This window comes from Lonchura striata, chromosome 15 (assembly GCF_050655825.1).
Source record: "Lonchura striata isolate lonStrDom1 chromosome 15, ASM5065582v1, whole genome shotgun sequence".
Lineage (NCBI taxonomy): Eukaryota > Metazoa > Chordata > Aves > Passeriformes > Estrildidae > Lonchura > Lonchura striata.
Window position 1 is genome coordinate 13,768,625 of NC_140717.1, and position 11,839 is coordinate 13,780,463.

General features: G+C 56.8%; 2 protein-coding genes across 5 annotated transcripts; one reads left to right on the top strand and one right to left on the bottom strand.

The window, feature by feature from the left end:
• Positions 1-697: 697 nt before the first annotated feature.
• PSMD9 (proteasome 26S subunit, non-ATPase 9) lies at positions 698-4,301 on the bottom strand. 3 transcript variants are annotated; one of them, XM_021532701.4, is made up of 6 exons: positions 4,198-4,301; positions 3,979-4,081; positions 3,077-3,270; positions 2,548-2,649; positions 1,965-2,053; positions 698-1,631 (listed from the first exon to the last, which is right to left on the bottom strand). In XM_021532701.4, exons 1-6 carry the CDS (start codon positions 4,267-4,269, stop codon positions 1,604-1,606), a joined length of 588 nt encoding a protein of 195 aa, XP_021388376.1. In that variant the 5' UTR covers positions 4,270-4,301; the 3' UTR covers positions 698-1,603. The 3 variants fall into 3 exon arrangements, with proteins under 3 accessions (XP_021388376.1, XP_021388375.1, XP_085448896.1); XM_021532700.3 differs by having other exon boundaries at positions 4,156-4,301; XM_085592770.1 differs by lacking the exon at positions 2,548-2,649 and having other exon boundaries at positions 4,156-4,301.
• Positions 4,302-4,619: 318 nt separating this feature from the next.
• Positions 4,620-11,259, top strand: HPD (4-hydroxyphenylpyruvate dioxygenase). 2 transcript variants are annotated; one of them, XM_085592759.1, is made up of 14 exons: positions 4,620-4,686; positions 5,769-5,795; positions 6,532-6,594; positions 7,691-7,795; positions 7,933-7,975; positions 8,067-8,149; positions 8,278-8,367; positions 8,464-8,567; positions 8,730-8,807; positions 8,962-9,124; positions 9,450-9,521; positions 10,176-10,298; positions 10,435-10,551; positions 10,636-11,259. In XM_085592759.1, the coding sequence occupies exons 1-14, from the start codon at positions 4,651-4,653 to the stop codon at positions 10,744-10,746; spliced, it is 1,215 nt and encodes a 404-aa protein (XP_085448885.1). In that variant the 5' UTR covers positions 4,620-4,650; the 3' UTR covers positions 10,747-11,259. The 2 variants fall into 2 exon arrangements, with proteins under 2 accessions (XP_085448885.1, XP_021388377.3); XM_021532702.3 differs by lacking the exon at positions 4,620-4,686 and adding an exon at positions 5,486-5,549.
• Positions 11,260-11,839: the final 580 nt, after the last annotated feature.

An 11,839-nucleotide genomic window follows, 5' to 3' on the forward strand; every position in this document is an offset into this window, starting at 1 on the left:
CTCACCGGCTGCACCGGGAAACGCCGGGAGAGAGCACAGAACCTCCTCATCCTCACCGGCTGCACCGGGAAACGCCGGGAGAGAGCACAGAACCTCCCGGGAGAGGAACATCCCTGTATCCACTGTCTGCCGGGCAGAGGCAGCGCTGTCCCCCCGCCCAAAGCAGGGACCCGGAGGAGGGACCATTCAGCCCTTCACCCTACCCAAGCCTAAATCCCACTCATGGCTGGGACAAAGCCCCTCTCGGCATCGCCAGAGCCATTCGGGACCGAACCCTCACCCTGCCCGAGGAATGGGATGAGGGATCTTTACCCGATAGCCCGCACAGGAGTTGCAGGCAGCTCTGCTCCAGTGGCTTTCCTGAGCAGGACAAGTGGGCTCAAAGGGAGAATAATCATCCCCCAAGCCCTGCCAGTCCCCCACGGTCCCCAGCTCTCTCCCATGGCACTTGCACAGGGATCCCACTCGAGGTTCTCACTTCACCCCTGCAGATAATCAGCTCCAAACACTCCCAGCTGTTGACCTCAGGCTTGCTGTTAAGCTCAAATAATAACAATTTCTAAACTTAATTTGTTTTTCTTTCTGCCCAGAAAGAGCCTCGCACCCTGCTGGGAGCAGAAAGGAGATTTGTTATCAGCTCCTATTATCTCCCTGACCCAGAGAGGCTGCCCCAAATAATGACTTCAATGAGAACAGAGAGAAGCAATACTCAGTTTTATTGTTTTGGGAAACTATTTTGAAGTTCAACTGGAAATATGCTTTAAACAAACCAGTCATTCCTGGAATCCCTTTCAACAATTTATGCACCTGTGGTGGTTTAGGAATGGTATTCCCCAATTTACTGTTCCCACTGAAAACGCCCAGACCATGTGCCACTCACCCACTCCCCCCACTGCTCCTGCAGCAGGATGAGGAGGAGAAGGGGAGGCACAAGAATTTTGTAAACCCTGCCCTGAACCAGAAAAACACCCCAAAATCAACTCCTGCAAATAAACAAATTTTTTTTAAAAATCAAAAAGAAAATAGAGAGAGAAGCTAGATTAGGAGTGCTTTTATCATGACTACATAAACTACTAGAAGTTCCAAAAGTAGAATCATAACCCCTATTTCTTACCTCATTGTGTTAAAATAACTGGGCATTCCAAAAATTCTTTCAGTATGTTCACTGACTTTAAAAGTTGGCAACAGGGGGAAGATGAAGTATCAAACTTGCATATCTCTTGCCTTTTTGGATCAAGAAGTATTCTAGGACTTCTTAGCATATATTACATGATATTTAGCAAGGAGTTTTAAAGGGGAGAAAAAAGGAATGCTCTGTTATCACCAAAAAAGAGCATTTCAAGCTCTTCAGAGTGTGTATCAAGTGAGATTTGGGTCTCTCTAGAGCCTTATTCTAAACTGATACAAGGTGGAAGAGATGAGAAGCCACATCTTGCAGCTCTGCAGGTTCCTCCTGACAACCAGTGCAATTCTGAACTGCAGAACTCTGCCAGAACCCTTCAGGCACCAGAGGTCACAGCAACACCACGTAGGAAGTTTTCAAACCAGATCAGAGTCCAGAAAACAGGCACAAGCTTCAGCTTTATTGTTCTCCCAGTCACGGTCATCTTTGTAAAGGAACGATATTGCAGCTGAAAAAGAAGAGGGTAGGAGGAAATATTAAATTTTCATTTCTCAAACAGGCACAGAAGACCTGACGTGGGATGGCTCAGACCCTCCACAACCCTCTTCCACTGGTTTCCTCTACCAGACAAACCAGCCACTGAGACCTTTCTGCCTGGGCTCATGTTTGATGAAACTTGACTCCCTGTATCCCTGTGCAGAACCAGCAAATCCAGCTCCCTGGTGCCCACCTGTGAGGTCTGTCACAGTGGGCAGTGACACAGCCAGGGCTGGCCCTGCTCAGGAAACATGCCCTGAGCTGGTGAAAGCCTCTTCCCTCCAGCAATGAAACAGTAGCTCACCCCAGGAGGCCCTTCCCAGACCAGCGCTTTGGAGTCAGCCCCACGTGCACCCTTCTGCCACCACGGATCACAGTCACACTCAGGGGTCTCTGAAAGAGAGGTAAAAATAGAAAAATAACCAAAATATTTCACTTTTCCATCACAAAGTCAACTCTCTTCCTCCTTTTGCCTGAAGCACATGAAGAACATTAAGCCCGAGGAACTGTTCTGCAGCAGTGCCCATTCCCACTCCTGTGGCTATAACTGAAAGAAGAGAGTGCTTTGTGTGAGGTCATCTCCAGGAGATCCCCCAGTTCCACCACCAAGCACTTAATGGTTGTGGCAGCTTCTCTGGCCAGGCCACGAGGGTGGCACAGCAAAGCTGCTGCAGGGAGTCCCCGGGGAGAACAAAGAGCACACACCTCTCAGCTCTTCCATTCATGAGCAAATAGTGCTGGGAAAGAACAAGGCAACAACTGCACAGACTGAATCTGACACTGTTTCTGACATGGAAATGATGATTCCAGAGATTCAAGTTCCATAGAAAAAGCTGTGGCTAACAGAGACAGGCAAGAGAATGCAGTCACAGCAGGAATGAGCTCACCCCCTCGCTGTGCTGCACCACCGTGGCAATGTTCTGCAGGTTCTGGAAGTTGTTTGCATTGACAGATCCAAACTCCACAATCTCATCATCAACTTGAAGTCCCTGGACAGAGATAGATGAGCATCTGCATTCTCTAAAGACAGGTGGTATCACAGGAGCACCACCCTTCACCCAGCCACAGGGAGAGAGATGTGCTACAACACTTCTCACACTCGGGCAAGTGAACATCACTACAGCCACAGGGAGAGGCAAGTGTTCATTCCTCTGTTCTGTTTCATGGGAAGAGAAATTCTGAGGCTGGAATGGTCAGTGAGGCCTGGAAGGAACTGTGTGGTGCCAGGATACAGCTCAGAGAACACCCATCTCATCCCTGTACAGCGACCAACCCCTTCACAGGACATCCCAACACGATTAAAAAAAGGGGGTGACACCCTAATCAAGCCCCCAGCTTATTCCCACTTATGGGGGAGGGAGCCATGAGCTGTCTGGCTCCAGACAAAGCCTTCCCCACGAGCTGTGCCCAACATACTGAGACACTGGCAGGAGAGCCCGGGGTCACGGTGTTCACTTTGGCAAAGGCCTGGGGCAGGCTCTGCTTCTGGCTCATGGCCTCAGCCAAGGCCTCCGCCTCATCCTTGGCGTGTTTCTCCTTCTCCCGGGCGTGCAGCTTGTGCAGAGCTTCCTCCACCTGCTTCATCAGGGCCTTGTGATCGTTCTGCAAACCTGTGGGTGACACCATGAGCGCACAGGGAGTGGAAAGGCGTCCCCCAAAGGGGTGTCAGCCACACAGAGCAGTGCCTTGGCTGTCTCTGATCTCAGCAAGAAGCTCTGCTCTATCTGCTGGGGCCTGGTGCCAGCCCGGCAGATGTTTATCAGTAAAAGTCTGGCACAGAGAAAACCACCCTACGAGAATTTTGGTAAACATGCGAAGGCAGAAGGGCTGGGAGGCCCATGATGCCCTAAAACTCAGCAGCTTAAATCTTCTTTCCATTAAGTCACCTGCTGTTACATACGTACCCATCCTGAAAGTCAGGGCACTGGAAAAGCCTGGGATGAAACAAATGCCAAGCTATTTCCTACCCAAATTTTATTCTACAAACAGCACAGAAAAACCTTGTGGTGCTTCACAGACCCCAGATGGCTCCGCAGCAGTGGCAGAATTTCAGCAACACGTGGACAAAAGCATTTTCCTGACTCAGCCCGGGCGGCAGCTCGGAGCACTGAGCAGATCCCCCGGGGAGCAGGCTCAGCGCAGCGCTGGGCCCGGTTCCGAGGAACGAGCGACACGGGGTTTCAGGGAGCTGCGCGCTGCCGGTCCCCGGGCACAGCCTTTGCCCCGCTCACCCCGGTTTCCTGGCTCATCCCGCGGCACGGCGGCGCGGCCCCGGGACGAGCCCCCCGCCCGGTGCCCGGCCCCCGTTCCCCGCTCACAGATGATGTTGTGCCGGGCGGTGCGCACTTGGTACAGGTCGATGTCCGAGCGGGGGAAGCCCTCGGCGTCCACCAGCGGCTCGTGCATCCCGACGCCCTTTTGCTGCGAGGGGAGAGGCGGCGGTTGGGAGGGGGCCGGGCCCGCACGGCGCCCCCCGGCCCTGCCCGGGCACCGACCCCCTCCAGCAGCTCGTAGCACGCCTTGATCTGCGCCTCGACCTCGTCCTTGCGCCGCACCAGCTGCTGGACATCGCTGACGGTGACGGGGCGGCCCTCGCCGGGCTCCGCCATGGCCGCGGCCGGACGGGAGCCGGGACGGGCGCGGGGCGGGGCCGGGGCGGGGCCAGCGGGACGGAGCGGGGCGGCGGAGCGGCGGCGCTACCGGGGTGGCACGGCACCGACACAGCACCGACACAGCACCGACACAGCACCGACACAGCACCGACACAGCGGCGGCACTACCGGGGTGGCACGGCGGTGACACAGCACCGACACAGCACCGACACAGCACCGACACAGCGGCGGCACTACCGGGGTGACACAGCACCGACACAGCACCGACACAGCACCGACACAGCACCGACACAGCGGCGGCACCGCCGGCACGGGGTGGCCCAGCGGTGTCGCCGTCACCGGGTCACGCTGCTGTGCTGGTGCCATGGGGTGGCTTTGATGGTGACACGTGGTGGCACAGCAGTGTCACCATCAGTGAGTTACACAGCTTTGATGGTGACATGTAGTAGCGCAGCGGTGTCACCAGCACCGCGTGACACAGCCGTGGTAAACGATGTCCCTGTCCCTGCTGCTGGCCCCTCTCCAGTCTGTGGCACAGCACATTTGCCCGGTGCTGCATGGCATCCATGTCCCAGGGAGTGTGGCAGCAGGGGACAGCCCCGCCACGAGACCCCCAGCCCTGTCCTCAGTGCCACTGGCACCCACCCAAGCCCCCTGTGCTCATCCTCTGGCCTTGCTGGTGGCTGCGACGTCCCACCACTCCCAGCCAGGTGGAATTTGTGCTCTGGTATCTCCCCTGCGGGGCCATCTCTTGTCCCCTCCTCCTGCTGTCCCACATTTTGGGGTCCCTGCAGCGCTGGGCTCACCGGGGCTGAAGGTGGCACCGCGTGGCCCCGTGCCCAGACACCACCACACCCCCAGCGGTGGGCAGGCTGCCCAGGATGACATGTCCGCAGGGAGGGGTGAATGTCCCCAGGGGCAGCGGGCGGGCCGGGGGATGCGCTGCCCAAATCGCGTCACCCCCCCGCCCCCCGTGACTGTGACACGCACGGGGCAGGGATTTGGTGCCAGCCCTCCGCAGAGCCTCCCGTGCCCTCGGCACCCTGCACGTTTCACCCCGCAGTGCCACCGCCAGGGTGCAGGGACCCGTGCCACGGCCCCAGTGACAGCCGCCCGCCACCCCCCTTTGGGCAGTTCCCAGCCAAAACCAAACACATCCCTGGGTTGGTGGTGGGGGAAGGTGGGGCCGAGGAGGAGCCTCCCCATCCCCTTATATTGAAAGCCCCCCCGTTCTTGCACTCTCTTTGCTTGTGTCACATTGCCAGGTCACAAAAATGGTGAGGGGCAGCAGATGGGAATTAATTCAGACAACTGGGGCTCTATGGCACAGGATGCCTTGGGAGATTTAAGCTCTGCTTGAATTCGGATTTTCCAGTGACTATGCTCGAAGTGGCACAGCAGAGCTGCTCCTCACAGCCTGACCTTTAAATTCAGCTCCCTGGGGCCGCTGTACTTGCCTGTCCCTCTAATTTCTCTCTTTTCTCATTTTCTTTCAGACGTCCTACACAGACAAGGGAGAAAAGGTAAGAGTTGTGTCCCTGTCCTGCCCTTCTGCCTGGTGTGAAACATGGGTCATGTTACTGCAGATTGTATCAATTCCTTGTTTACCTGTTGAAATCAGAAGTAAAACTGCTCTGGCTGGGTCACACAAGATCCTCATTGTAAATTAGTATTAATAACTGAAATTTCTGGTTTGGGAGGAGAGTGATGAACAGGAGATGATGGGTATTTCCCAGTCAAACTTAGCCTTAAGCAGAATCCTTGTTCCATGCAACATTTATTTTCAAATGCTGCACTTTTTTGCCTCTTTTTTCACTTTTAAAGTGTGTCCACTGCAGAGTGGCCTGTGCCAGGTTGGGCAGTGGTGGGGAACAGAGCAAAGAGGGATCTGTCCTGGTGCTGGTGGTTGTGTAAGAGCTTTTGTGGAAGAATTAATCTTTAACACAGCGAGGTTTGCAGGTGGGCAGCTCGCTGGGATGGCCACTTGTGGGGAGCACTGGGAGAACTGGAATTGTGGCTGTGGGCAAAGGTGAATCAATGTTTTGCACCTTCCAACCTGTGGTGCAGGATCCTGTGGGGCTTGACTGTAAAGCACTTTGGAAAATCACCATTTGGGGGCCGTTCCACCCAGTTATTTCAGATTCATTTGCAGGAGATGCATTTTCAGGGTCCCAGCTGCTGCTTTCCCCTGCTCTGGAGCCGAGCAGTGCTGCAGGAAATGCAGCAGCAGCTTTCAGTCCCATTTTCCCTCCCTTTTAGCCCCAACGAGGCCGCTTCATCCATTTCCACTCCATCACCTTCTGGGTCGGCAATGCCAAGCAGGTGAGAGGCTGCGGCCGCCGGGCACAGTGCAAGGGGACCACGGTGCCAGGGGACAGCAGTGCCAGGGGACAGCAGTGCCTGGGGGCAGCAGTGCCTGGGGGCAGCAGTGCCAGGGGACAGCAGTGCCTGGGGACAGCGGTGCCAGGGGACAGCAGTGCCAGGGGACAGCGGTGCCAGGGGACAGCAGTGCCACAGGACAGCAGTGCCTGGGGGCAGCAGTGCCTGGGGGCAGCAGTGCCAGGGGACAGCAGTGCCAGGGGACAGCAGTGCCACAGGACAGCAGTGCCACAGGACAGCAGTGCCTGGGGACAGCAGTGCCACAGGACAGCAGTGCCACAGGACAGCAGTGCCAGGGGACAGCAGTGCCATGGGACAGCAGTGCCAGGGGACAGCAGTGCCTGGGGGCAGCGGTGCCTGGGGGCAGCAGTGCCATGGGACAGCAGTGCCAGGGGACAGCAGTGCCTGGGGGCAGCGGTGCCAGGGGACAGCAGTGCCACAGGACAGCAGTGCCAGGGGACAGCAGTGCCAGGGGACAGCGGTGCCAGGGGACACCTCCCAGGTGGGACAGGCCGGGCGCTGCAGGCATTGGCTGCCCGGGGGGCGTTGGTCCATCCCGGCAGCCCCTGGGCTGTGCCGCTGTCCCAAAGCCCAGCCCTGGCCTGGCGCCGGTGGCCTTGGTGGCCCTTGCGCAAGGCAGGGGCGGCTGCCGGGGGCGTGGGACGTGAACCATGGGCTCATGGCAGCTGATTTCCATCCCTTGCCCTGGGCAACTTAAACACCTCTCTGCTTCACACCCGAGCTGCTTTTCACCCAACCTGGCAGAAGGGGACACGCAGAAATGTCTCCTGCTCCATGGCATCCCTCACAAAAAGTTCTGGAGGCAGCACTTCCCACTGAATTTGGGCTTTTTCCTCAACCCCAGACCTTTCTTGCCTCTGTTTGTTGCCCCTGGGCTGTGGGAGGAGGCGAAGATGCTGCCTGTTCTCACACACACACAGGGCAAGTGTGACTTGCACCTGCCATGGTGGCTGATCTCCATGGCCTGTGGGCCACCAGCACCTCAGCTTCAACCAGAGGGACTCTTTCCTGCCCACAGGCTGCATCCTACTACTGCAACAAGCTGGGGTTTGAGGAGCTGGCCTACCGGGGGCTGGAGACCGGCAGCAGGGAGGTGGTGTCACATGTCATCAAGCAGGACAAGGTAAGGGAGCCCTGACAGAGGTGCCACTGCCAGGGCAGGGAAAGGTGAGGTGCATCAGACATGAGGGTGCTGCCAAACCCACCATGAAAACCATCACCTGTGGCTCCATCCTCACCTCTCCTCCTCTTCCTCGACAGATCGTGTTTGTTTTCTCATCTGCTCTGAACCCAGGGAATGAGGGTAGGTGTCACTGGGGGGGATGGAGTAGAAAATGGCCATGGCAGAACAAAGCAGTTCTGCTCATGCCTGTGGCTGTTCCTGCTCGGGGCAGAGATGGGGGAGCACCTGGTGAAGCACGGGGACGGGGTGAAGGACGTCGCCTTCGAAGTGGAGGACTGTGACTTCATCGTGCAGGTGGGCAGCCCCTCCACCACCTCCCACACAGCCCCCCAGAACGGTGAGGGGAGGCAGGGAGGGCCTTGGGATGTTCTCCCTGGCCCAGGGGAGCTGTGGCAGGACGGGATCTCTCTCCTTCTGCCCAGAAAGCCAAGGAGCGCGGCGCCGTGGTGGTGAAGGAGCCGTGGGTGGAGCAGGACAAATTTGGGAAGGTGAAGTTTGCAGTGATCCAGACGGTGAGTGGCAGGGCAGGGCAGGGCCATGCAGCTGGCTGCACCTGGGAGGGCCCTCCATAAACAGAGGCACAACACAACCACTTTCCCCCCTGACAGTACGGTGACACCACCCACACCTTGATAGAGAAGCTCAACTACAAGGGCCTGTTCCTGCCCGGGTACCACCCACCCCTCTTCAAGGACCCCCTGCTGCCCAAGCTGTGAGTACTTTCCAGAGGGTCCTGCCTGGCTCTTTGCCATCGTATTCTGGTGGGATATCCCACCGAGGAGCTGGACTGGTCCCCACTGCCTTGCCCTGGAGCCCCCCAGGCTGTGGGGTACCCCTGAGCCTGGCTGAGACCCTCCTTATCTTCCCCCCACAGACCAAGCACCAAGCTCAGCTTTGTTGATCATGTTGTGGGGAACCAGCCTGACCTCCAGATGGTCCCAGTGGCAGACTGGTAAGAGTGGGGAGAGCCGGTGGGAGGTGGGATGGAGCAGCAGCACAGCTCTGCTGGTCTCACCGCTTATAACAGGGCTGATGAAACCAGAGCAGAGCTCCATTACTGTGGGGATGGAGCAAGGGCTTGACTGTGCCCCTTGTGACCTGGACAGGTACCAGAAGAACCTGCTCTTCCACCGCTTCTGGTCAGTGGATGACAAGCAGCTGCATACCGAGTTCAGCGCCCTGCGCTCCATCGTGGTCACCAACTACGAGGAGACCATTAAGATGCCCATCAATGAGCCAGCACCTGGCAAGAAGAAATCCCAGATTCAGGTGAGTGGACGCTGGTGGTTGATCCATGTGGCTGCCTCCACTCCCAGGGGGATCTTGGTGAAGGAAAAGGGACCAAAGGTCAGTGATTTGGAGCCAGAGCAGACCTGCTAAAGTGGCTGCTAGAAAGCAATCCTGGCTCTGCGTGGCTCTGACAAACCCCATGGGAGCTGCTGGCAGAGCCAGCTTACCCCATCTCATCAACAGTGTCTTTGCCATTCCGTGGTGCCCCTGAGCTGATCCTGTCTGCATATTTTTATGCATCCCACCCTTCCCTTCACAGCTGTAGCTGTGCTGTCACTACCATGGTGACATTTTTTCCCTGTAGGAATACATTGATTACTACGGAGGGGCCGGAGTCCAGCACATCGCACTGAACACCCCCGACATCATCTCAGCAGTGAGTGCAGCCCTGGGACCCCCTGCCCTGGGACCCCCTGCCCTGGGACCCCCTGCCCTGGCTCTGGGCACAGTGCTCATCACAGGGTGCACCATGACCCTGTCAGGGTACAAGGACACAGAGCCATGGCCTTTGTGCTGGTTGTTTTACAACCAGGATTAACTGCCCAGAAGGGACCTGCCTGCACCTGTGAGCTGCCTGCCCCTCCAGCTTAAAGCAATTGGGGTCTGCAGGGCCCTTGGTGGCACCTTTGTCCTTGCAGGGTGGCTGGAGGGACTCCGGCAGTCCAGGCTGCCAGGCTGAGCCCCACACCCATCACCCACCTTCAAGAGGGGCAGGGGCAGGTCTGGGTTGAGCCCAGCTGCTGCTGAGCACCCAGGTTTGGGCTCCTCTCCAGTCCAAAGGGCCTCCAGAGGTATCCATTAGGTCAGAGCAAGACAAATGATCCTTGCACAGCTGTCTGCAGTGCCTGGGGAGGACATCTTGGGCCTGCCCATTCCTGGTGCCAAAGTGAAATATGAGGCAGGTTCTCATGCCTGAGGTTGGCCAATGCCATGGGAAAGCATCTGTGTCCTGACACTGCCCACGCCAGGAAATGCTCCTGGCACAAACCCCTCCCCAAATGAGCCCTGCTGGGTCTCCCCTGCCTTGCAGATCACCAACCTGAAGCAGAGGGGCATGCAGTTCATGGATGTGCCCTCCAGCTACTACCGGGTGCTGCGGGAGAGGCTCAGAACTGCCAAAATCAAAGTGAAGGAGAACATTGACAAGCTGGAGGTGAGTCAGAGAGGGAAAAGGCCTCCCCGGGGCTGGACCAGCTCCCCAGAGTGCTTTGCAGGGCTGTGAGTGACACAGAGAGCCCCACCTGCTCCTCTGTGGGTTTTGGAGCTGTCGCCTCATTTCTTTTCTCCAGGAACTGAAAATCCTGGTGGATTTTGATGAAAAAGGCTACTTGCTCCAGATCTTCACCAAACCAGTTCAAGACAGACCCACGGTCTTTCTGGAGGTGATCCAGAGGCACAACCACCAGGTAGGTTTGAGGCTCTCCCGCTGATCCTGGCCACGAGCCCTCAGGGCCACCAAGCCCCTGGTCCCTAACGTTGCCTCCCTGCAGGGCTTCGGCGCCGGGAACTTCAAGTCTCTGTTTGAAGCCATAGAAATGGATCAGGATGCCAGAGGAAACCTGACTGTCCTGGAGCCCAACGGGGAGACCAGGCAGCTGTAGAGGAGGGTAGGAAGTGCCGCCCTCATCCCCAAGGAGCTGAATCCCAAACGAACTGGGAAACACCCCCTGTTTTGGTAAACAGCCCAGACTTGGGTGCCACAAACCCAGGGAAGCCACTGCCAAGCTGGACAATGTAAAAGGACCCAACACCTCTCCCAGCCCAGCCCCAGCACTGCCCTTCGGTGACTTCCTGGGAGATGTGGCGTGGGAAATAGCAAACACACTCTCAAAAAGCAGCTTAATCTGATCCAAACCATGGAATTCTTAACCAAGGGCAGATTTAAGGCATGTGCCAAAGACATGCAGCTACAGAGGAAGGCAGAAGAAACAACTGGGAGTGCTCAAATTTAGTCTATCCAAAGTTTTAATTTTAGCTACACTGGAAGCTGCGAAAGCACGGAGGCGTTTCCCTCTCTGCACATCTCCTTTTGTAAGATTTTGGTTTAATTGCTTTTAGACTCAATCTTGAATTTGAATCTGCTGAGAATAAACATGGTTTTAGGGTAGCTGCAACACTCTGGAATGAGAATTAATTGTATTTACTTATTTCAGCCTTCCCAAGGCAACAGAGTTTTGCTCTAATACCTGTAAATTCCTGCATTAATGATGGGTTGGGGTTTCTCCTGTGTTTCAAGCAGTAATTGCTGGCATTGGCAGCAATTCCTTGGCTCAGATCCTGGCTGCATGTTCAAAGTCCCCTCTGGGTGTTGCTCTGGTGTTGTCCTTTGCACGGGGAATTCCTCCCCAACACAATAAATCCCTTTTCTGAGCTGGCCTGAGTGCCTGGGGAGTCCCTGCGTTCCCAGGGGCTGCAGCTCCAGCACTCCCTGTCCCAGCCCTCAGCCCAGCTGCCTGAGGACCCCCTGGGCTCTGCCCTGCTGCCCAGCCCCTGCTCCAGTTCCCCAGCAGGGAGCTCTCAGACCCCGAGCAGCCCCAGCCCAGGCCAGGCTCCTCTGACACGAGTCCTGTCCCCAGCCCCTCCTGGCTGAGCCCCCAGGTGTGGCTGTCCTGCAGCCCTGTCCTGTGCTCACCTGAGGAATGCAGGAGCTGAGCTGGGAAGTCACCTACAGCCTCTGTCCATTCCACTTGTTCT

Bases quoted from the DNA above. Each gene is read 5' to 3' on its own strand.
- HPD (XM_085592759.1), top strand. From the start codon at position 4,651: ATGGTGACACGTGGTGGCACAGCAGTGTCACCATCA. The intron at 5,796-6,531 runs GTAAGAGTTGTG...CCTCCCTTTTAG, and splicing joins ACACAGACAAGGGAGAAAAG to CCCCAACGAGGCCGCTTCAT. The intron at 9,125-9,449 runs GTGAGTGGACGC...TTTTCCCTGTAG, and splicing joins AGAAGAAATCCCAGATTCAG to GAATACATTGATTACTACGG.
- PSMD9 (XM_021532700.3), bottom strand. From the start codon at position 4,269: ATGGCGGAGCCCGGCGAGGGCCGCCCCGTCACCGTCAGCGATGTCCAG. The intron at 4,082-4,155 runs GTCGGTGCCCGG...CTCCCCTCGCAG, and splicing joins GCTACGAGCTGCTGGAGGGG to CAAAAGGGCGTCGGGATGCA. The intron at 1,632-1,964 runs GTGAGCTACTGT...CTTCTTTTTCAG, and splicing joins TCTGGGAAGGGCCTCCTGGG to CTGCAATATCGTTCCTTTAC.